Raw genomic sequence first — 25,475 nt, forward strand, 5'->3', positions numbered from 1 at the left:
AGTTGGAAAGGGTGCAGAGACGCGCGACTAAACTAATATGGGGCATGGAACATCTTAGCTATGAGGAGCGATTAAAGGAGTTACAATTGTTTAGTCTTGAGAAGAGACGTTTAAGGGAGGATATGATAAACGTATATAAGTATATAAATGGCCCATACAAAAAATATGGAGAAAAACTGTTACATGTTAAACCCCCCCCCAAAGGACGAGGGGGCACTCCCTCCGTCTGGAGAAGAAAAGGTTTAGTCTAAAGGGGCGACACGCCTTCTTTACCGTGAGGACTGTGAATTTATGGAACGGTCTACCTCAGGAACTGGTCACAGCAGGAACAATTAACAGCTTTAAAACAGGGTTAGATACATTCCTGGAACAAAACAACATTAATGCTTATGCAGAATTATAAAACTACATCCCTTTCCCTTATCCCCTTACACCCTTCCCTTCAATTCCCTGGTTGGACTTGATGGACGTATGTCTTTTTTCAACCATACTAACTATGTAACTATTGGATGCCGGCGTGCGCAGCGACGTGATGACGACGATGGAGAGCGCCGATGATGCAGGGGATCCCGAAGAGGACACGCCGTAGCCCCGAGGACAGGTAAGTGATCGTCAGCGGACCACACGGGGCACCATAAACGGCTATCCAGTGGCAGCTGAAGCAGTCTGCGCTGCCGGATAGCCGTTTATGCGATGGCCCCGACATACAAAAGCATTGTATGTTGATGCTGCCTTCAACATGTTGAAATGATCGTATGTCACGGCCATCGTAGGTCGGGGGTCACTGTAGTTTGATAAATCTGGACCAAAATAAATTACTATTGACATAGTCATGTATGTACATTCCCAATTACATATATAGGTTTCTGTATACATAAACCATGGTGCAAATGCACCCTTACCTACCATGCATGTCCAAGATGTGAGTGATCATAAACTGTTGGGCCACAGCTATACCTGAAAAGTATGAGACATAATGTTATCATATATGCACAGAGGTCTTTTTTTTTTTATAACAAATATAAGAATCATAAAGGAAAATCAAGGTATGTTTTTAGTTAGTGCTCTGAACATGTTTTTAAACAATACTACTAACCCTATAAATATATAAAAAGGATCTCTAGGATGCCAAATACTGGAATGGCTTGATACTTACATGTATATTACATTTAGCTATTTGAAAGTTCTGCATTACCTATCAAAGTAAATATTACAAACAAAAAAATATTCTTAAAAGGGATACCAAAGAGCGGTAATGTAAATGAAGTTCTCTTTTAAGTGTAAGGGTACGTTCACACTGTGGAATCTCCGCTTGCAGAATTCCGCAAGTGGAGATTTCGTCGGCGGTAGGACCGTGCAGCACTGCGCCATCACCAATGATGGTTATGCAGTGCTCACGGAATTCCGCACAAAAAATTTACATGTTCATTCTCTGTGCGGAACAATTTCAGTAGCGGAATTGTACGCCGCTGAAATTCCTCAGTGTGAATGGGTCTCGTGGAAGACTCTTTCACACTGATGGTAATGTTCACTGCATGGAATTCCGCGGGAATTCCGCAGTGTGAACGTACCTTACTGTCATTGCTAAAGTAAAGCAGAGTAAAACACACAGGCGCTTGTTCTGAGTTACTGTCGGAGATGAGCTAAATAGACTATAATTGAACGAGCACTGCTAAGCGCTTCACCCAGCTATATTTACAGAGTGGTTGGGGGTCTCAGAACTAAAACCCCGACTGATCAAAACTTTTGACATGTCAAAAGTTTAGAAATGATAGTAATGCTTAAAATAGAAAACTTCTAAGTTGCATATAAAATTACCACTATTTGGTATCCCAAATTACAAACGTGAAAGTTTTTTTTAGTATTGCATACAACATCTTTACAATTACTGAATAATGAAGTTAAAGGATTTGTCCGGGGAAACAGTATATATGTAAATGTTTTCAGACAGGTCTAAAAGGAAATAAGGGAACATGTAGTCAGTCACTTTTTCCAATCCTCGCTGAGCAACTGTGTGGCTGAATGGCGAGGGACAGGGGGACCAGGGCAGGTAAGTATAGGTTTCTTTCTCTTTTCTTTTCTTTTTTTAAGCCCCGCCTGAGCATATGTGAATATAGGAAAAAAATCCCTGGACAACTGCAAATTCCTAATGATGTATAATTGCTGTCCGTAAATTTAAAGATAGGTGTTTATTTTCAAGGCTGGAAACCCGTCCCGCTCACATCCATGTGACACAATGGAAAGCATGGTCACCTGCACTAACCTGAATATAAGAGGTAGATAGTGTGGGCGACCCTGTTTCTAATGCTTCTTGACAGGTGAAATTTACGCTGGCCGTTTAGGAGATATGTGTCAAGACAATTATATACTGATTCTGAATAAAGGAAAGAATGTATTAATTTTTTTTTTTGTCATGAAAAGTATAGGAAATATATGGAGTTGATTTCTCAAGAGTGCAATGGCTTAATTGTTGGCTAGTGTAAGTACTAAACCATCTGCCAAGAAAATAGGAAAAGAAAGGGGGGGGGGGGTAAATAAAAAAATTATGAAAAATAAATGAAAGGGAGGGTATATATCAGCATGGGGGAGAGTGAAGGCACTGTGTATGCAGCAAGGATCATGACTTGTTGTACAACAAGGTTCAGTCCCTTACTAGATATAACAGAACATTTCCAATTAGAAATGGAGACCTTTTGGTGCTAGTGTGTCCATTTTGTACATTATTTTGGACTCTCCCCAATGGGATTTTGTACTGACTGTAGGGCCACATATTGGGTACCTCTAACATGGCTATTGTGGTGTTCACTGTGTGTGCTATTCATAACCTATTTTAAGATTCTAGAAGTGTCTTGAAACTCCCTTTTTTAAAGGTGTGTGATGTTCGTCCAACATATTGTTTTCTGCATAGGCACTGTATCATGTATATAATGTTTTTACTGTCAATAGTTCTCTGATTGAAAGTTCTATATTATTGGAGGATGATATTACGGTCTCTATTACTAATATTACTCTCTAATTACTAGTGCTGCCTATTTTCCATGGGCAGCCCCTTCCTTTTATTCAGACCCTCACATCCTTAGTATTTTTTCCCATGGCAATTATGAAATGGGTGGTCCTACACTGTGTAAAGAACTACACTACCCATGAGTACCTGCAATCCAGGTATCTCAGCTTGTAACAGGAGAAAGGCTACTAGCAGAAGCTGCATTCTCCACTGCACTCCTTAAAGGGCTACTCCGGCGCCAAGACATCTTATCCCCTATCCTAAGGATAGGGGATAAGATGCCTGATTGCAGGGGTCCTGCCGCTGGGGACCCCATTGTTCTTGCACGCAGTACCCGGTTAGAATCAGTCCCCGGAGCCTGATTCTAACGGGGTGCTGCGTGCAAGAACACGGGGGTCCCCAGCGGCGGGACCCCCGCAATCAGGCATCTTATCCCCTATCCATGAGGTGGTTTTAGTACGTACCTGGCAGACAGTAATGGACATGCTTAGGAAGGATCTGCGCTCGTCTTGGCGCTAAATGGCTATGTCATGAGATTACCATGACACTGTGGCTAGCTTTTTGTGAACTGGTATTTCCTGTTTTTGTTTTTTTTTTACTATAAATCCCACAATTCCATCTTCCTCCCTCCCACACATCAGCCACCCCACCCATTGAAACATAAATGAGCTGCATCCATTCAAATCAGTGTGGTTTTCAATCAGGGTGCCTCCAGCTGTTGCAGATTGATCTCTCCACCCATTGAAGGAGACAGGCTCCCTGTCATCATCTGACTAGTGAGTCAGGTCTTGGCCGCATTGCAAGCTGGGAAAAATCTGCGACAGTCATTTTGTATGCTGATAAAAATAAATAGTGGGGTGAAAATCACAGAAGAATTGTGAGAAAACCGTCACACACAGGTACATACACTATATTATGAACTACACTAACTTTACAGCCCCTGTAGCATAGTCAAATAAAAATGCTGGAATACCCCTTTAAAAATATGCTATTTCCATAGATGGCAAGGCCTTTTTGAGCGGATTCCACCAAAAGAATAAGTAAATTTTTTTGGTGGAGACTAGAATCAGAATGCAGAATCTCATTGAAAATAATGGGACTCTGCTGCAACAAAATTTCTAAATAGCTGAATTTTTGTGTCAGATTTCTCTTGGAAATTTTGCCATGTGAACATGGTCTAATACTTTTCCTTCCAGCTAGATTCACTTGTGTATTAGGTTAAAAAACTGCATTGGCTGTTTTCCCAAAAATCTAATGTGTGATACCAGCCTTATATCTATCGGCTATCATCATGAAAGATCTACGTACTGTGGACCTGCTAGGAGTTGTAGTTTGCAACATCTGGAGGTCCACAGTTTGGAGACCACTGTTTTAGAGGTCGACAAGAGCCTACATGCATTAACAGCAAGCAGAAATATTAACCCCTTCCTGACCCTTGACGTACCGTTACGACGTCAAGGGTCAGGAAGGTGAATATGGCGCAGGCCATGAATAGGGTCCAAGTCATAACCGGCATATGCCCGCTGCTATCGACATCTGCCGGTAATGACGGATCTCGGAGATCACCCCTACATCCATCATTTAAATGGTTAAATGCAGGGCCATCACAGCATTTAAACATTAAAGGGGTACTCCACCCCTAGACATCTTATCCCCTATCCAAAGGATAGGGGATAAGATGTCTGATGGCAGGGGTCCCACTGCTGGGGACCCGCGCATTCTACCATGCGGCACCCACCTGTAACGGCCACCAGAACGGAAGATCGTGACGTCATGACTCCGCCCCCGTGTGACATCACACCCGCCCCCCTCAATGCAAGTCTATGGGAGGGGGCGTGACAGCTGTATTGACTTGCATTGAGGGGGCGGAGTGTGACATCACAATGCTCTGTCCACGTGATTGACAGTTTTTTTTTTGTGAAAACAGCTGTCACTGTTTGGATAGGGGATAACATGTCTAGGAGTGGAGTACCCCTTTAAATGCTGGCAATCCCTGGTGTCTAGGGGGGAGTCACTTATCAGCACTTTTAAAAAGTCACAACTGCATGCAGAAAAGTCAGAGAAGAGAAGGAAAGATACAAAATGGTGTTCTGAGGTTATTTACTGTTTTATGCTTACATGTGCCAAATGTATCAACCCCGGTCACATAAACAATACCAAAGCAAACATAAGTGACTTCAATACACACTTTCAAAAAGGCAACAATGATCAAGCCCCCCACCACCCTCCCATGGGTCTTAGAAAATTCACTGGGTCATGAAGGGGTTAAAGCTATCAGAAACACAAAGGGGTAAGTTAGAGAGCTTATCATTATACAAGTGTTGACCAACCTGTAGCTTTCAGGCTGTTGCAAAACTACTACTCTCATCATGCTCTGACAACCTTCATTTTCCATTGGTCTACATTGTATCCCCCCACACACACCTGAAGCCCACCAGTACATGACTGAGCTCTGATTGTATCCCCCCCCCCCCCCCCCAACACACACACACACCCCCACACCTGAAGCCCACCAGTACATGACAGGACTGAGCTCTGGTTGTATCCCCCCCCCCCCCCCCACACACCTGAAGTCCACCAGTACATGACAGGACTGAGCTCTGGTTGTATCCCCCCCCCCTCCCCCCCACACACACATACACCTGAAGCCCACCAGTACATGACAGGATTGAGCCCTGATTGTATCCCCCCCACACACACCTGAAGCCCACCAGTACATGACAGGACTGAGCTCTGATTGTATCCCCCCCACACACACCTGAAGCCCACCAGTACATGACAGGACTGAGCTCTGATTGTATCCCCCCCCCCACACCTGAAGCCCACCAGTACATGACAGGACTGAGCTCTGATTGTATCCCCCCCCACACACACCTGAAGCCCACCAGTACATGACAGGACTGAGCTCTGATTGTATCCCCCCCACACACACCTGAAGCCCACCAGTACATGACAGGACTGAGCTCTGATTGTATCCCCCCCCCCCCCCACCTGAAGCCCACCAGTACATGACAGGACTGAGCTCTGATTGTATCTCCCCCCCCCCCCCCCCCACCTGAAGCCCACCAGTACATGACAGGACTGAGCTCTGATTGTATCCCACCCACACCTGAAGCCCACCAGTACATGACAGGACTGAGCTCTGATTGTATCCCACCCACACCTGAAGCCCACCAGTACATGACAGGACTGAGCTCTGATTGTATCTCCCCCCCCCCCCCCCCCTGAAGCCCACCAGTACATGACAGGACTGAGCTCTGATTGTATCCCACCCACACCTGAAGCCCACCAGTACATGACAGGACTGAGCTCTGATTGTATTCCCCACACACACCTGAAGCCCACCAGTACATGACAGGACTGAGCTCTGATTGTATCCCACCCACACCTGAAGCCCACCAGTACATGACAGGACTGAGCTCTGATTGTATCCCCCCCCCCCCCACACCTGAAGCCCACCAGTACATGACAGGACTGAGCTCTGATTGTATCCCCCCACACACACCTGAAGCCCACCAGTACATGACAGGACTGAGCTCTGATTGTATCCCCCCACACACACCTGAAGTCTGTGGATACAGCCCACCAGTACATGACAGGACTGAGCTCTGATTGTATCCCCCCACACACACCTGAAGCCCACCAGTACATGACAGGACTGAGCTCTGATTGTATCCCCCCCCCCCCCACACACACCCACACCTGAAGCCCACCAGTACATGACAGGACTGAGCTCTGATTGTATCCCCCCACACACACACACACCTGAAGCCCACCAGTACATGACATGACTGAGCTCCGCTCATGGAACTATACTAAGTATTTACAACATTGTTTCCCACCCACTGTGCCTCCAGCAGTTGCAAAACTACAACTCCCAGCATGCTGGGAGTTGTAGTTTTGCAACTGCTGGAGGAACCGTGAGTGGGAAACACTGCTTTACAAATAGCTAATATTTCCTTTATCAGTACCATCAGGGTTTATTGTGTGTTTTCTCGGCTGCCCACCCACATATCGCACCATCCCCTCTGCCCAGTACACACAGTGCGGATGTCCTGACCATGTCGCCAGAGCCGGTCTGTACAGCGAGAGCTCTTCCTTCCTCTTCGTCAGACTGTTGTGCACTTGTATCCCCGTGTTATATCCACTAGGGGGCGCCCAGTGCCCAGCAGCAGAGGAATATAAACCACCGACCCGCGCAGTAACAGTCACTCTCGGTAGCAGCCGGCAACCGTGCCGCAATATTCCCTGCATTTTCCGCCGTAAAGCCGCAGAAGCCTTGATGTTGTCAGCCGCACGGTGCGGTACTAGAAGCCGGTGTGAGGTGTTTTTTTTGCACACCGGAGCGCTGTCAGTGACTCCACATGCCCTATGAGAGAAGCCAAACCTCTTCCTCTGCTCCGCCCACCGGTAACCCTTCGTCTGCCGTGCACCATTTGGTACAAACACCCAGAGACTAAGTTGTTCTCTGACATTGGGTTCTTGTCACGTGACATTCACAGCATGTACACTAGAGAGCTGTGTACTACACCCTCCTCCTGCAGACCATACTGAGAGGAAACGCTACAACCTGCACACACTGTAATTACAGCCACCGACTGCTGTGAGCTCCGCTACACCGGGAACCGTGCAGGGATCTCCCCTCCATAGAGGAGCATGTCCTTCTACCGCTCACTGAAGGTGTACAGGAGATTCCCACGGTTCACATCACGTTTTTACCAATACGGGACCGAATACGGCTGGGGGGGAGCTAAAACCTTGCGCTCCCGTATCCCTGCCGTATGCCGCCCGTATGTAATTCATTTCAATGAGCCGACCAGAGTCAAATGGTGAGGGAGGAGGGTGCATTCACACCATGTTTTTGCAATACAGTTCCCGTATCAGGTTTTTGATGAAAAACGGATTCCTCAAAACCAGACTACGTGCCCGTTCGGTAAAAAAAAAAAGGATTTAAAAAAAGGATAGAAACGGCTCATCAAACGGGTATCCGTTTTGAAGCGTGTGTAACCGTTTTTAATCCTTTTTTTTTTTTTTTTTACAGAAAAAATCAGCCACCTACAGACTCCCGCAGCCAGGACTAGTACTACTCCCATCATGGAACAGACTTGTTTCCGTGGTGGGAGTAGTAGTTCCTGGCTGCAGGAGTCTGCCGGCGGCTGGAGAGGCTACATTAGTGCTTGTACTACTACCCCCATCATGGAACAGACTGTTTCTTGATAGGGGTAGTAGTTCAGGGGCTGAGGGATTGATCGCACCGGGTCTCACTTCTGTGCGATTGGTCCGGTCGGCTCATTTTTGCGCCGTATGCGCGTTTACAACCGGACCTAAAACCGTGGTTGACCACAGTTTTAGGTCAGGGGAAAAAGCGCATACAGCGCAAAAATGAGCCGACCGGACCGAACGTTTCACTCCGGCCAGCTCATTGAAATGAGTTACATACGGGAGCGCATAGAAAGGCATATGGTAGTGCGAGGTTTTAGCTCCCCCCCCCTGCCGTATGCGCTCCTGTATGGGAGAAAACGGGATGTGAACCAGCCCTAAACTGTATCAAAACGTGTGTACAAATTTCAACCCGTATACAGTTAAAAACCGTATACGGTTTGAAAAATTGGTTGCATCCATTTTGTAAGAGAAAAACGTATACTTTTTTAACTTTTCACTCCATTTTGAGGCTGCATTCACATCTCGCTTTTACACTACGGGTGCCAGATCCGACTGAGGGAGGGGCAAACCGGGCGCTCCTGTACCCCAGCCAGACCAGCGCTGAACTCCTTTCACTTTAATGAGCCTGCCAGTGACTCCGTCGCCTCATTTTTGACCCGTATCCGGTTTTAGGTCAGGTCACAAAACTGGATATGGGTAAAAAATGAGCCGACTGGAGTCACCGTTGAAGTGAATGGAGTTCAGTGCTGGTCCAGCTGGGGTACAGGAGAGCCCGGTCTGCCCCTCCCCCAGCCGGATCCGGCACCCGTAGTGTAAAAACGAGATGTGAATGCAGCCTGAATAAAGTTTCACTTGTTTGATTGACATTCCAAGAAAAAAAACTGTGCAAAGTCAAAAACCGTATGGTGGAAACCGGATGGAACTGTATGCATGTACGGTTCTGTACAGTTCCCATTGACTCCAATGTTAAAAAAAAAAAAAAAAACGTATACGGTTTAATACAGTTTTTCACGCGGACCAAAAAACGTGGTAGACTACGGTTTTGGGTACGGGGAAAAAAAAACATACAGGATGCAGAACGGACACAACCTGATGCATCTTTTGGCATACGGTTTTCAATACAGTTCCATATGGTTTTCACCCGTATCCGGTTTTGTGACCGGACCTAAAACCGTAGTATACTACGGTTTTAGGTCTGGTCAGGGAACTGCATACGGGTCAAAAATAAGCAGACCGGAGTCACAGTTTTACTCCAGCCGGCTCATTAAAGTAAATGGATTTTGCGCTGGTCCGGCTGGGGTACCGGAGAGACTGGTTTGCCGGATCCGGCACCCGTAATGTAAAAACGAGGTGTGAATGCAGCCTACCACGGTTTTTGGTCCAGGTGAAAAACTGTATTAAACCGTATACGTTTTTTTTTTTAACATGGAAGTCAATGGGAACCGTACAGAACTGAATGGCCCAGAGTTATCAAAGAATGCTTACGGTAGAGCTATTTTCCCACATTTATTTGGGTGGTGGGTTTGACTAGCGTGCATCTTATTATCAAGAAGGTGCAGCAGGATGATGAGTTTTGCGCAGCTCTGCTGTGGTGGGAAAAGCTCTACCACATACACTTTTTCTAGACGCTTGTGAGGGAGGGAAGTAGACACTTTCCCGGGTCCTGAATTTGGCAGGTTAGCTCTTTTTACTTACTTTCACAGAGCTGCTGGGACATTTTTACTTGCATTTTAGACACTACAATCAAATTTGATTGCGGTGTCTAAGGGGTTAAAGCCGGCATCACCATGATTGGTGATGTCTGGCATTAGAGATGGGTCCTGGTGGCAGATAACCACCAGGACCACCCAGCTATGACCCGCGCTCAGCTCCTGAGCACGTGTAATAGAAGGGCAGTGGGACGCTGTCATCCACAAGAGGTTAAAGGTTGAAATGTGGAAGGTAGAAGTGATTCTCACGCCTAATGGTAGGTGGTGTAGCTTTGACCCTAAAAAAAAGTACCTTTGCTCACAAAATAGCGACATTTGACAAAAGTCACAAATGATAAATACGTGACTACTCCATGGTCAAAAAGAAAAAGTTCTACAGGTATAAAAAGAGTAAAATTGTCTATATCAAAAGATGCATAAACAAAATCGCTAAATATGCTTCTTGTGCCTGAACTGCACCAAAACATAGACAAAAAAAATGCTCTAAAAGCAATTATAAATCTCCCCCTTTGTGCGTACAGTTCCATCGGCTTCTTAAACACTGTGGTTATGTCCCGGCCGTTGAAAAATGAGGGGAGAATTGTGGGAGAAAAATGTGTGCATGTGCCGTCTTTTTCTCCCGCTACAAAACAGTGGGACCTGTTGTTGCCCATTGTACGCCGTTCCTATAACAGCCGTTAAAGGTAAAGACAAAAATAAAAGGGCCTAATGGTCGTTTTCTTGCGAGACACAACAGCAGTGTGAAAGAAGCCTAAGTGAGAGATTGTTTGCTACAAGATCTGCCACTGAAGACAATTGAAGACATTTTGCCCACTTTATAGACTTAATGAGGAGACACATCAATGAGAATGAGAGAAGCAGGATAGTTGTTTCTACAAATTGACCACCATCTAGGTTCTTGTGACCAAGCTGTTAGGGTGTGTTATAAGTAGTGGGTACATGCAGGCTAGTGCTGGGCGGTATACCGGTTCATACCGAATACCGGTATGTTTTTCCTGCACGATATGAATTTTTCCTATACCGCAATACCGGTCGGGCCCCTCCCCCCTCAAATTAATGAATTATCAGCCGCAGCGGCTGTCCGCACATCAGGGAAATAATCATATGTTCTCCCCGTCCTCCTGTGAGCTGTTGGCGCTTTAAATTAATGAGATGCAGGCAGCTGCGCGTTAAGCGGTTAAGTTGCCACCGCCTGCGCTTTAAATAGCTAAGTTACCGGCCGCAGCGCTTTAAATGAATGAGATGTGAGCTGCGGCAAGCTGTTACCTCCACCTGCAAGCGCTATAAGCCTGGCTTTTAGTGCTTGCAGGAGGAGGTGACAGCTTCCGTCTCACAACTTAAACGTTTCCAGCCTCACAACGGCATCTCATTCATTTAAAGTGCAGGCGGCCGGCAACTTAACCATTTAAAGTGCAGGAGGCCGGCAACTTAACCATTTAAAGCGCAGCATCTTGCAACTTAACCATTTAAAGCACAGTGGCCGGCAACTTACAGTGGGGATCAAAAGTTTGCGCACCCCAGGTAAAAATTTGTATTAATGTGCATAAAGAAGCCAAGGAAAGATGAAAGAATCTCCAAAAGGCATCAAATTACAGATTAGACATTCTTATATGTCAACAAAAGTTAGATTTTATTTCCATCATTTACACTTTCAAAATAACAGAAAACAAAAAAATGGTGTTTGCAAAAGTTTGGGCACCCTGCAGAGTTAATATCTTGTACTGCCCCCTTTAGCAAGTATCACAGCTTGTAAACGCTTTTTGTAGCCAGCCAAGAGTCTTTCAATTCTTGTTTGAGGTATCTTTGCCCATTCTTCCTTACAAAAGTCTTCCAGTTCTTTGAGATTTCTGGGCTGTCTGTCACACACTGGTCTTTTAAGGTCTATCCATAGATTTTCAATTATGTTGAGGTCAGGAGATTGTGAAGGCCATGGCAAAACCTTCAGTTTACGCCTCTTGATGTAATCCCCCGTGGATTTCAAGGTGTGTTTAGGATCATTATCCATTTGTAGAAGCCATCCTCTCTTTATCGTCAGCTTTTTCACAGATGGTATCAAGTTAGCATCCAAAATTTGCTGAAATTTTATTGAATCAATTTTTCCTTCTACTTGTGAGATGTTCCCTGTGCCACTGGCTGCAATAGAACCCCAAAGCATGATTGATTCACCCCCCATGCTTAACAGTTGGACAGAGGTTCTTTTCATTAAATTCTGTTCCCCTTCTTCTCCAAATGTACCTTTGCTCATTCCGGCCAAAAAGTTCAATTTTAACCTCATCGGTCAACAGAACTTGTTTCCAAAATGCATCAGGCTTGTCTATATGTTCATTTGCAAAGTTCAACGCTGATTTTTGTGGTGTGGACGTAGAAGAGGTTTTCTTCTGATGACTCTTCCATGAAGACCATATTTGTACAATATAGTGTACCACAACTCCAGTGTCTGCCAGATCTTTCTGGAGGGATTGTGCAGTCAAACGTGGGTTTTGAATTGTTTTTCTCACAATCCTGTGAGCTGTTCTGTCTGATTTTTTTCTAGGTCTTCCAGATCTTGCTTTAACTTCCACTGTTCCTGATGACTGCCATTTCTTAATTACATACCGAACAGAGGATATTGACATCTGAAAATGTTTTGCTATCTTCTTATAGCCTTCTCCAGCTTTGTCAGCATTAACTATTTTCAGTTTCAGATTTCTAGACAACTGCTTAGAAGAACCCATGGTGCTGATTGTTGGGGCAAGGTCAGATGAGTCTGGGCATTTAAAACCTTTGAGATTGACATCAACTGGTCTTCCCAGATGATGATTGAAAACAATCCATGACACTGGCAGGTCTCAGCTTAGCAAAGGGGGCATTGCATGCTATAAATTCTGCAGGGTGCCCAAACTTTTGCAGGCGCCATTTTTTTGTTTTCTGTTATTTTGAAAGAGTAAATTATGGAAATTAAATCTAACTTTTGTTAACATATTATAAGAATGTCTAATCTGTAATTTGATGCCTTTTGGAGATTTTTCCATCTTTCCTTGACTTCTTTATGCACATTAATACAAATTTTTACCTGGGGTGCCCAAACTTTTGATCCCCACTGTAACCATTTAAAGCGCAGCGCCAGCAACTTAACCTTTTAATCCCTTGGGGACGGAGCCCATTATAACCCTAAGGACGGGAGCATTTTTTTCAAATCTGACCTCTATCATTTTCAGCATTAATAACTCTGGGATGCGTTTACTTATAAATTTGATTCCAAGATTGTTTTTTCATGATATATTCTACTTTATGTTAGTGGTAAATTTTCATCGAAACTTGCATCATTTCTTTTTGAAAAATTCCAAAATTTCCGGAAATTATATATATTTTTTTGCATTTTTCTATCTTTGAAGCTCTCTGCTTGTAAGGAAAAGGGACATGTCAAATAAATTACATATTCATTCACATATACAATATGTTAATTTTATGTTTGCATCATAAAGTTGACATGTTTTTACTTTTTGAAGACATCAGAGGGCTTCAAAATATAGCAGCAATTTTCCAATTTTTCACGAAAATTTCAAAATCTGAATTTTTCAGGGACCAGTTAAGTTTAGAAATGAATTTGAGGGTCTTTATGTTGCAAATCCCCTATGATGGACCCCATTATGAAAACTGCATCCAAAGTTTGTTAACCCTTTAGGTGTTTCACAGGAATAGCAGCAAAATGGAGGAGAAAAATCAAAATATAAATTTTTTACACTAACATGTTATTGTAGCCCTCATTGTTTTCATTTTTACAAGGGGTAAAAGGTAAAAAGGCCCCCCAAAACTTGTAATTAATTTTCTCTTGAGTAAGGAAATACTTCATATGTGGATGTAAAGTGCTCTGTGGGTACACTAGAGGGCTCAGAAGGGAAGGAGCGACGATGGGATTTTGGAAAGCAAATTTTGCTGAAATGGTTTTTGGGGGGCATGTCGCATTTAGGAAGCCCCCATGATGTCAGAGCAGTAAAAAAAAAAAAAACACATGGCATACTTTTTGGGAAACTACACCCCTCGAGAAAAGTAACAAGGGGTAAAGTTACTGTCATTGTTAAAAACTTTTCATATATTGCAGGACTCATTATAATATGACATTTCACAATATACACCTGTTAAAATTTTTTTTTAATTTTCACCTGAAATTCAAGCTCAAAATAGCCAGCACTATGGGTCGCCTGTCTTTTAGCCAGACAGACCAACCTAGATTCTACAGCATACTGGATACCGGCCGTAAAGCATACCGGTATCCAGTATAGGAGATTTCTAATGTATATGCAAAACTACAGATAAAGGAAGTGTGGACATGCTGGGAGCTGTAGTTTTAAAACAGCTAGAGGCAACACTGCTCTAACACAGTTATTTACAAACATTGCAGCTTCAGTTGTTACTAAACTACAACTCCCAGCATGCTGAAATAGTCAAAGCTTTCTCGGCCTCCTGAATGACAAAGAAGTTGATCAGACATTCAGGAGTGTGAGAAAGATGAATGACACACATAGTGACAGCTATGCTGATTAGCATCCAGCTTTACTAGGAGAAGATAAAACAGATAGAACATGTATTCATAAAAATGCTGTACTTTTATAAAGATCTATTCTTATATTTATACATTTTATCCTGTTATGAATTCACCATAATGTCTTCTGATTACTACAGGCAAGCTCCAAGTATCTTCCTCTGACACATGACACAGCATAAAACCAGAGAAGAAAGGGTTACAGAGTAGAGAGTACTGATTGGCTGACTGCACAGGCTTGCTCCTGTGAGGGAGACAGACTGACACGCCCCCTCCAGCCTGCACAATGAAAATGTAACTCACCAGCAGATAAATGCTTATATCTCTGGATATATAGGTTCGAGACACATAAAAATTATATGCACATGATCAGGATTGGGTTCTGAGTAACATATCACTTTTTTCTTTTTTTTGCACTATGACAGGTACGCTTTAACACCCCACAGGTGATTGACGAACTTTCGCTAAAATGGGACGTAAAAAAAAAAATGTAAAAAAAAATAAAATGCTGGTGTTACCCTTAATTTTTCATAAGGGGTAATAGGAGAAAAAGCCCCCAAAAATGTGTAACCCCATTTCTTCAGAGTATGGAAATACCCCATATGTGGATGTAAAGTGCTCTGCAGGTGAACTACAATGCTCAGAAGAAAAGGAGCTTTTGAAGAGAGAATTTGGATGGAATGGAAGTTGGGAGCCATGTGCGTCTACATAGCTCCATGGTGCCAGAGCAGTGGACCCCCCCCCCCACATGTGACCCCATTTTTGAAACTACACCCCTCACGGAATGTAATAAGGGGTGCAGTGAGCATTTACACCCCACTGGCGTTTGACAGATCTTTGGAACAGTGGGCAGTGCAAATGATAAATAACATTTTTCATTTTCACGGACCACTGTTCCAAAAATCTGTCAGACACTTGTGGGGTGTAAATGCTCACTGCACCCCTTATTACATTACATGAGGGGTATAGTTTACAAAATGGGGTCACGTGGGGGGGGTCCACAGTTCTTGCAGAATGGGGGCTTTGTAAATGCACATGGCCTTCAATTAAAGCCTAATTCTCTCTCCAAAAGCCCAATGGCGCCCCTTCTCTTCTGAGCATTGTAGTTCGCCTGCAGAGCATTTAACATCCATATATGGGGTATGTTCTTACCCCTTGTGAAAATGAAAAATTTGGATAACACCAGCATTTCAGGGGACAAAAAAGTAATTTTAAATTTTCAAGTCCAACTTTAACGAAAATTCATCAAAACCTGTGGGGTGTTAAAGCTCACTATACCCCTTGTTACATTCCTTGAGGGGTGTAGTTTCCAAAATGGGGTCACATGTGGATCTTTTTTCTTTTGTGTTTATGTCAGAACCGCTGTAACCAACAGCCACCCCTGTGCAAGTCACCAATTTAGACCTCAAATGTACATGGCTCTCTCTCACTCCTGAGCCTTGTTGTGCGTCCGCAGATCACTTTGCGTCCACATATGGGGTATTTCTGTACTCAGGAGAAATTGCGTTACAAATTTTTCTCCTTTTACCTCTTGTGAAAATGAAAAGTATGGGTCAACACCAACATGTTCGTGTAAAAATTTGTATTTTTTACACTAACATGCTGGTGTAGCCCCTAACTTTTCCTTTTCACAAGGGGTAAAAGGAGAAAATCCCCCCCAAAATTTGCAACACAATTTCTCCTGAGTATGGAAATACCCCATATGTGACCCTAAACTGTTGCCTTGAAATACGACAGGTCTCTGAAGTGAGAGAGTGCCATGTGCATTTGAGGCCTAAATTAGGACTTTGCAATAGGGGCAGACTCGGATACAAGGATGGGGCTGGTCTCCACCAAAACCCTACGGCATTGTTTCCCAAACAGGGTGCCTCCAGCTGTTGCAATTCTATGGCTGTCTGGCAATACTGGGAGTTGTTGTTTTGCCACAGCTGGAGGCTACGTTTAGGAAACACTGCCTTATGAGATGTTTTTCATTTTTATTGGGGGGGGGGGGGGGACATGTATATGTAGTGTTTTAGTTTTTATTATTTGTTAGTGTAGTGTTTTTAGGATACATTCACACAGGTGGGGGTTAAGGTGGAAGTTTGCCTCAGCTCAAACTTGTAGAAGGAAACCCACTGTAAACCCGCCCGTGTGAATGTACCCTGTACATTCACATGATTAGGGGGGCACCCCAAACCTTCAGCTGTGGCAAAAATACAACTACCAGCATGCACTGACAGACCGTATGTGCTTGGAGTTTTAGTTTTGCAACAGCTGTAGGCACACTGGTGGGGAACCACTAAGTTAAGAAACAGTGTAGGCACACTGGTTGGGAAACACTGAGCTAGAGTCTGTTTCCTAACTCAGTGATTACAACCAGTGTACCTCCAGCTGTTGCAAAACTACAACTCCCAGCATGTATGGTCTGTCAGTGCATTCTGGGAGTTGTAGTTTTGCAACAGCTGGAGGCACACGGGTTGGAATCACTGAGTTAGGAAACAGACTCTAGCTCAGTGTTTCCCAACCAGTGTGCCTACAGCAGTTGCAAAACTACAATTCCCAGCATGCCCAGACAGTCAGGGATGCTGGTCGATGTAGTTCTGCAATATCTGGCCCTTCAGATGTTGCAGAACTACAACTCCCAGCATGCCTGGACAGTCTGGGCATGCTAGGAGTTGTAGTTATGCAACAACTGGGGAAGAATAGTTTGTGGTCTCCAAATTGTAGCCCTTCCAGATGTTGCAGAACTACAACTCCCAGCATGCCTTAACAGTCTGGGCATGTTTGGAGTTGAAGTTTTGCAACATCTGGAGGGCTACAGTTTGGACATTACTACACAGTGGTCTCCAAAGTTTCACCTCCAGTTGTTGCATAACTACAACTGCCAACATGTCCTTCGGCTGTCTAGGCATGCTGGGAGTGGTAGTTTTGCAACAACTGGAGACACACTGCTTGGAAAACACTGCTTGAGTTAAGTAACAAACTCTGTGTTTTGCAACCAGTGTGCCTCCAGCTGTTGCCAACTACAACTCCCAGCATGCACTGATAGACCATACATGCTGGGAGTTGTAGTTTTGCAACAGTTGGAGGCACACTGGTTGCGAAACACTGAGTTAAGTAACAAACTCTCAGTGTTTTGCAACTAGTGGGCCTCCAGCTGTTGCATAACTACAACCCCCAGCATTTACGGAGAGCCAAAGGGCATGCTGGTAGTGGAAGTTGTGAAACAGCTGGAGGTTTACCACTACACTAACACACTCCCCTACACAGTTGCCCCTCTCCCCCTGAAATAAAAATACAAAATGTCTCGTACGACACTGTTTCCAAAACGAGGCCTCCAGCTGTTGCAAAACAACTCCCAGTATTGCCGGACAGCCATTGACTGTCCCGGCATGCTGGGAGTTTTGCAACAGCTGGAGGACCGCTGTTTGGGATACACTGCTGTAGGGTAATTTTGGTATCTGAGGCAAGTCTAATTCTAATGTACCTATGCAAATCCCTTACTTAGGCCTCAAATGTGCATGGCTCTCTCTCACTTCGGAGCCCGTACGTATTTGAAGGAAACAGTTTAGGGCCACATATGGGGTATTTCTGTATTTGCGAGAAATTGCCTAACAAATTTTTTGGGGGGGCTTATTCTCATTTTACCCCTTATTAGTGATGTACCAAGGGGGGGCGGGGGGGGCGGCCCGCCCCCGGTGCCACTCACAAGGGGGGTGCCAGGGGCGGACCGACCCCCCGCCGCCGCTACTCGTCCCAGATCCCCAGACAGTGCTGCCTTCTCCTGTATGCGCGATACACATACATACAGGAGAAGGCGTCCCCTCTGTGTGAGCCGCATCTGCAGCTTACACAGAGGAGACCTGACCTCCGCCCCCACGCAGCACATGCACCGATGACGACACTCATCGGTGCCTGTACTGTGGAGGGGAGAAGACGCGGGCCCCTACTGCTGAGGAGATCGCTGAGGAGATCGCTCAACTCTGCATATACCTATGGGGAAGAGGGGGGGGGTTACTCTGCATATACCTATGGGGAAGAGGGGGGTGTACCTCTGCATATACCTGTGGGAAAGAGGAGGGGGGGTGTAACTGCATATACCTATGGGGAAGATGGGGGGTGTATCTGCATATACCTATGGGAAAGAGGGGGGGTGTAACTGCATATACCTATGGGAAAGATGGGGGATGTAACTGCATATACCTATGGGAAAGAGGGGGGATGTAACTGCATATACCTATGGGAAAGAGGGGGAGTGTAACTGCATATACCTATGGGAAAGAGGGGGGGTGTAACTGCATATACCATGGGAAAGAGGGGGGGTGTAACTGCATTTACCTATGGGAAATAGGGGGGGGGGGTAACTCTGCCTATACCTATGGGAAAGAGGGGGGGGTTGTAACTCTGTCTATACCAATGGGGAAGAGGGGGGGTGTAACTCTGCCTATACCAATGGGGAAGAGGGGGGGATGGTAACTCTGCCTATACCAATGGGGAAGAGGGGGGTGGGGGACTCTGTCAATACCTATGGGGAAAGGAGGGGGGGTAACTCTGCTTATACATATGGGAAAAAAGGGGTTTAACTCTGCCTACACCTATGGGGAATGGGGGGGGGTTAACTCTGCCTATACCTACGGGGAAAGGGGGTGGGGGGACTCTGCTGCCTATACCTAAGGAGAAAGGGGGGTTAACTCTGTCCCTATACCTATTGGGAAGGGGGTTTAACTCTGCTGCCTATACCTATGGGGAAGGGTGGGGGGTTAACTCTGCTGCCTATACCTACAGGGAAGGAGGGCTACCTAACTTTATACCTGGATGCCTAACTACTTACCTATATACCCAGCTACCTAACTATGTACATACCTGACCTTCATACATGGCTGCCTAATACCTAGCTAGCCCCCTACCTACCTAACTTGTCACCTACCTACATATCTGGCTTCCTGATCTACCTACCTATTTACCTGGCTACCTACCTACCTGCCCTTTTACTGTGCAGGACACCAAGGAGGGCATTATTACAGTTTGTGGGCCTATAGATGGAAAGATTGTGTAGAGGAGGGGAGAGCACTGGAAATTACATGTTTTTCCTGCAGATGTTAAGTGATCTACATGGCGGTCTTATCCGGACGGAGAAGAAAAGGAAAGAGGATGCCGCTGATCAGAAAAGACGTAATTGTGGGTACCAAAATGTAACTGTGATCACTTATATGGCATACACATCCTGTGTACAGCTGTTATCTACTGCCATATGGTCCTGTATATAATCACTTATACAGATCCTGTATAGTATACTGGTCTGTGTATAGTGGTTTTATTCAGTACAGTATGGCGGTATTATCCAGTTATTGTGTGGTGGTATATATTTACTCCTTGTATACCACTAGTATTGGTCATGGAAATTTACCTACGTTAAAGTGTTTATTACATATATAAATTTTAGTTTATTGTGTGTAGGGGATTTGGGTGGAATAGGGGTGTGGCAGAAGATTGGAATAGGGGCGTGCAGAGCCTAGCAGGGGCCCTTGCCTTTTTTTGGTCCAAGGGCCCCGAGTGTTGTCAGTCCGCCCCTGGGGGGAGGGGGTGTAATTAAAGGGGGGAAGGGAGAGGGGTGTAATTAAGGGGGTGGGGGGGGGGGTTGTGCCAAACAAAGGGTCTGCCCCGGGTGCCAAATGCTCTAGGTATGCCTCTGCCCTTTATGAAAAGGTTGGGGTCTACACCAGCATGTTATTGTAAAAATCTTTTTTTTTTTTCACTAACATGCTGGTGTTGCCCCATACTTTTCATTTTCACAAGAAGTAAAAGTAAAAAAAAAGACCCGTTAAATTTGTATGAAAATACCCAATATGTGGACGTAAAATGCTCTGCGGGCGCACAACAAGGCTCAGGAGTGAGAGTGCCATGCACATTTGAGGTGACTTGCTCAGGGGTGGTTGATTGTTACAGCGGTTCTGACATAAACGCAAAAAATTTTTTGAAAATGAAACTTTTTTATTTTTTTCACTAAAATGCTGGTGTTATCCCACATTTTTCATTTTTACAAGGGGTAATAGGAAAAAAGCCCCCCCAAAATTTGTAACACCATTTCTTTTGAGAATATAAATACCCCATATGTGGATGTAAAGTGCTCTGCGGGCGAACTACAATGCTCAGAAGAGAAGGAGCGCCATTAGGCTTTTGGAGAGACAATGGAATTGAAGGCCGTGTGCATTTACAAAGCCCCCATGGTGCCAGAACTGTGGACCCCCCCCCCCCCCCCCCCCCCCACACACACACACACACATGACCCCATTTTTGGAAACTACACCCCTCAAGGAATGTAATAAGGGGTGTAGTGAGCCTTAACACCCGATAGGTGTCTGCAAGATTTTTTGAACAGTCGTTCGTAAAAATGAAAAATGTTATTTTTCATTTGCACAGCCCACTGTTCCAAAGATCTGTCAAAGCCAGTGGGGTGTAAATGCTCACTACACACCTTATTACATTCTGTGAGGGGTGTAGTTTCCAAAATAGGGTCACATGTGGGGGGGTCCATTGTTCTGGTAGCATGGGGCTGTGTAAACGCACATGGCTCCCGACTTCCGTTCCAAACAAATTCTCTCCCCAAAAGCCCAATGGCGCTCCTTCTCTTCTGAGCATTGTAGTTTGCCTGCATAGCACTTTACATCCACATATGGGGTATTTCCAACGGGGTTAACATTTTGGGAGTTTTTTTCTCCTATTATCCCTTGTGAAAATGAAAAATATGGGGTAAGGCTAGGTTCACACGGCCGTTTACTTCCGTCCTGCTTTTCTCCCATCACTGCCTCCTAAACGGACCATACTACTAACGGATGCAAACTGATGCACACGGATGACATTCTGTGGCATCCTTTTGCATCAGCTTTTGATCCATTAGTATGAAAAGTCAGCCACCTACAGACTCCAGGAGCCAGGACTACTACTACTCCAATCATGGAACAGACTTGTTTCCATGATGGGAGTAGTAGTTCCTGGCTGCAGGAGTCTGTAGGCAACTGGGGAAGCTACATTAGTGCTTGTACTACCCCCATCATGGAACAGAGTCTGGCAGCGGGGGCCATATCTATATTAAAAGCACTGTGGGGGGGCAAGATATATAGCACTGCAGAGTGGCAGACATATAGCCTATATATCTAGCCCCCCAGCGCATTTATAATATGCCCCCCACAGCGCATTAATAAAGATATGACCCCCGCCGGCACATTTATAAATATATACCCCCCGCAGCGTATGTATAATATGCCCCCCGCAGCGGATTTGTCATAATAGGCCACCACATCGCTATATTTGAAAACTCTATCTGGCAGCAGCAGCTGGCCAGCCCAATGATTCTGATTACAATACTTTTCATACATAGCGCTGCGGTGACATATGTGTATAGAAGCGCTGTGGGGGGGCAGAGAACGCTATATGTCTGTCCCCCCCCAGCGCTTCTATATACATATGCCACCGCAGTGCTAAGTATGAAGAGTATTGTATCACCATCATCGGGCTGGCCGGCTGCTGCCCCATGCGCTGCTGCTAGATATACTTTCCACATATAGCGCTGTGGTGGCATATTATGACAAATGCGCTTGGGGGGGGTATATATTTATAAATGCACCAGTGGGGGTCATATCTTTGTTAATGCGCTGTGGGGGACATATTAAAAATGCGCTGGGGGGCTCGATATATATAGGCTATATGTCTGCCCCCCCTGCAGCACTATATATCTTGCCCCCCACAGCCCTTTTAATATACATATGGCCCCCGTTGCCACTCACAATGTTCATTTTAAAAACCCCGCTGGGAGCCCTGAATGGCTCCTCGTTACCGGCGATTCAGAGCTCCCAGTGGCGGATTTAATAATGACAGTAAAAACACAGGATACATCACAGGGTTGCGGATCATGCCGCCCACTCCCCTGCTTTATAACTTCTGATCGTATCGGGTCTCAGAAGTAAGACCCGGTGCGATCAATCTCTCAGCCCCATACTACAACCCCCATCATGGGTCAGACTCTGTTCCATGATGGGGGTAGTAGTACAAGCACTAATAAAGTCTGTTCCTTGATGGGAGTAGTAGTAGTCCCGCAACACTGTAGGAGTCTGCTGATTTCCCTTCTTCTAAGCATGCTCAGAAGTAATAACGGATAGTATAAACCGGGGGCAAATGGATGACATTACAGGTTCATCCGTTTGCCATAGATTTCAAGATTAAATTTAAAAGACCAGTTTTTCACACGTTATTTTTGATGGCCAAAAATGTTTTGCATTCAACGTCTTTTGCCCGTCAAAATTAACGGATTAAAAACAAAACGGGTGCAAACGGGTGCTAAAGGACTGTAAAAAAATCTCATTGAGATCAATGGAATCCTTTTACAGCCCTTTGCAACCCGTTTGCAAAAGTAGTAAATGGATTGCAGAACAGACATTTTTTGACGGGAGCAGGCGTCCGTGTGAACGAACCCTAACACCAGCATTTTAGTGAAAAAAGTTGAGTTTATCATTTTCACGTCCAACTTTTGCGGAAATTTGTCAAACACCTGTGGGGTGTAAAGGCTCACTGTACCCCTTGTTACCTTCCTTGAGGGGTGTTGTTTCCTAAATAGTGTGCCATGAGGGGCTTTTTTTGCGGTTCTGGAACCATAGGGCAGGGGCGTACCTAGAGCATTTGGCACCCGGGGCGGACCCTTTGTTTGGCACCCCCCCCCCCAAACACACACACACACACACGCACCCCCCCTTTAATTACACCCCCTCCCTCCCCTTCCCCCAGGAGCGGACTGACAACACTTGGGGCCCCCGGACCCAAAAAAAAGCAAGGGCCCCTGCAGCTCGTTAATCTTCTGCCACACTCCTATTCCACCCAAATCCCACACACAATAAACTAAAATTTATATATGTAAGAAACACTTTAACGTAGGTAAATTTCTATAACCAATAATACTGGTATACAAGGAGTAAATATAAACCACCACATAATAACTGGATAATACCGCCATACTGTATAAAACCACTATATACAGACCAGTATACTATAAAGAATCTGTATACAATATAAGTGATTATATACAGGACCATATGGCGGTAGATAACAGCTGTACACAGGATGTGTATACCATAGAAGAGATTACAGTAACATTTTGGGACTCACAATTACGTATTTTCTGATCAGCGGCGTCCTCTTTCCTTTTCTTCTCCGTCCGGATAAGACCGCCATGTGGATCTCTTAACATCTGCAGGAAAAACATGTCATATTTTCAGTGCCCTCCCCTCCTCTACACAATCTTCCCATCTATAGGCCCACAAACTGTAATAATGCCCTACTTGGTGTCCTGCACAGTAAAAGGGCAGGTAGGTAGGTAGCCAGGTAACCCCCTCTTTCCCATAGGTATATGCAGAGTTACACCCCCCCTCTTTCCCATAGGTATATGCAGAGCTAAACCCCCCACCCCCTCTTCCCCATAGGTATATGTAGAGCTACACCCCCCCCTCTTTCCCATAGGTATATGCAGAGCTACACCCCCCCCCTCTTTCCCATAGGTATATCTAGGGCTGGGCGGTATACCGGTTCATACCGAATACCACATTTTTTGGGCTGCACAATATGGATTTTACCCCATACCGCAATACCGGTTGGGACCCTCCCCCTCGGGAATGTATTATCAGCCTAGCACAGCGCTGTCCCCACATCGGGGAACTAATCCTATGTTATCCGCCAGCACTGTTCTGCTCCCCCCAATTAATGATCAGCCCAGCTGGGTACTACTCACATATGTCAAGCACTGCCCTCCTCTTTGTGGGGGGCCGCCGGGCGCTGGAACTCTATACTGTACGCCAGTGGTCTCCAACCTGCAGACCTCCAGATGTTGCAAAACTACAACTCGCAGCATGCCCGGACAGCCGGCGATGGAACTCTCTGTACGCCAGTGGTCTCCACCCTGCGGACCTCCAGTTGTTGCAAAACTACAACTCCCAGCATGCCCGGACAGCCGGCGATGGAACTCTCTGTACGCCAGTGGTCTCCACCCTGCGGACCTCCAGTTGTTGCAAAACTAACTCCCAGCATGCCCGGACAGCCAACGGCTGTCCGGGCATACTGGGAGTTGTAGTTTTGCAACAGATGGAGGTCCGCAGGTTTGAGACCACTGCTGTACGCTGTATACCTATGCCCGGGCTGCAAAAGATACAGAAAATAAACTTTTAACTCACCCACGTCGCTGGGGACGGGAACGCCGGACAGCCGTCAGCCTATCACCAGCCAGAGCGATGCCCCGCCCCTGCCAGTGATAGGCTGAGCCCACTGTCATATATGAAGCCGTATACAGCGTACAGTAGTGGTCTCAAACCTGGGGACCTCCAGCTGTTGCAAAACTACAACACCCAGCATGTCCGGGCATGCTGGGAGTTGTAGTTTTGCAACAACTGGAGGTCCGCAGGTTGGAGACCACTGGCGTACAGTGAGTTCCATCGCCGGCGGGCCCCCAACAAAGAGGAGGAGGGCAGCAGTGCTTGACATATGTGAGTAGTACCCTGCTGGGCTGATCATTAATTGGGGGGAGCAGAACAGTGCTGGCGGGTCACATGATTTTGGGGGGGGGGGTGGAGAAGCCGAACACCGCGCGCAGGTCACATGATAGGGGCGGGGGGGGCTGAACAGCGCTGGCGGGTCAATTGATTTTGGGGGGGGGGGATATCGTTATATACCGTGGAACCACCGTAAGTTAAAAAAATACCATGATACACATATATGGTCATACCGCCCAGCCCTAGGTATATGCAGAGCATCCCCCCCTCTCCCCCCTTCCCTAGAGGTATATGCAGAGCACCCCCCCCCTTTCCCCCATCTTCCCTATAGGTAAATGCAGAGCACCCCTCCCCCTCTCTCCCCCTTCCCTATAGGTAAATGCAGAGCACCCCCCTTCCCTATAGGTAAATGCAGAGCACCCCCCTCCCTCTCTCCCCCTTCCCTATAGGTAAATGCAGAGCACCCCCCCCCTCCCTCTCTCCCCCTTCCCTATAGGTAAATGCAGAGCACCCCCCTCCCTCTCTCCCCCTTCTCTATAGGTAAATGCAGAGCACCCCCCCTCTCC

The 25,475-nt window shown here is 45.7% G+C and overlaps 2 protein-coding genes across 9 annotated transcripts in view; one reads left to right on the forward strand and one right to left on the reverse strand.

The window, feature by feature from the left end:
• Window positions 1-25,475, reverse strand: part of CARS2 (cysteinyl-tRNA synthetase 2, mitochondrial) — a 134,579-nt gene that overhangs the window by 103,229 nt on the left and 5,875 nt on the right. For 3 of the 7 annotated variants that reach the window (XM_056555759.1, XM_056555757.1, XM_056555756.1), the window contains exons 1-2: window positions 7,065-7,258; window positions 907-957 (exon numbers count right to left, since the gene is read on the reverse strand). In XM_056555759.1, coding sequence (XP_056411734.1) covers window positions 907-957; window positions 7,065-7,258 — 245 coding nt within the window. Of the gene's footprint in view, window positions 1-906; window positions 958-6,975; window positions 7,259-25,475 lie in introns of those variants that run through there. The other 4 variants (XM_056555758.1, XM_056555760.1, XM_056555762.1 and 1 more) reach the window with 4 other exon arrangements.
• ING1 (inhibitor of growth family member 1) overlaps window positions 5,222-25,475 on the forward strand; it is a 49,150-nt gene continuing 28,896 nt past the window's right edge. Inside the window, exon 1 of one of the 2 annotated variants that reach the window (XM_056555767.1) lies at window positions 5,222-5,294. In XM_056555767.1, coding sequence (XP_056411742.1) covers window positions 5,261-5,294 — 34 coding nt within the window. In that variant the 5' untranslated portion in view covers window positions 5,222-5,260. Of the gene's footprint in view, window positions 5,295-7,301; window positions 7,415-25,475 lie in introns of those variants that run through there. The other variant, XM_056555766.1, reaches the window with a different exon arrangement.

Source organism: Hyla sarda, chromosome 2 (assembly GCF_029499605.1).
Source record: "Hyla sarda isolate aHylSar1 chromosome 2, aHylSar1.hap1, whole genome shotgun sequence".
Taxonomy (NCBI): domain Eukaryota; kingdom Metazoa; phylum Chordata; class Amphibia; order Anura; family Hylidae; genus Hyla; species Hyla sarda.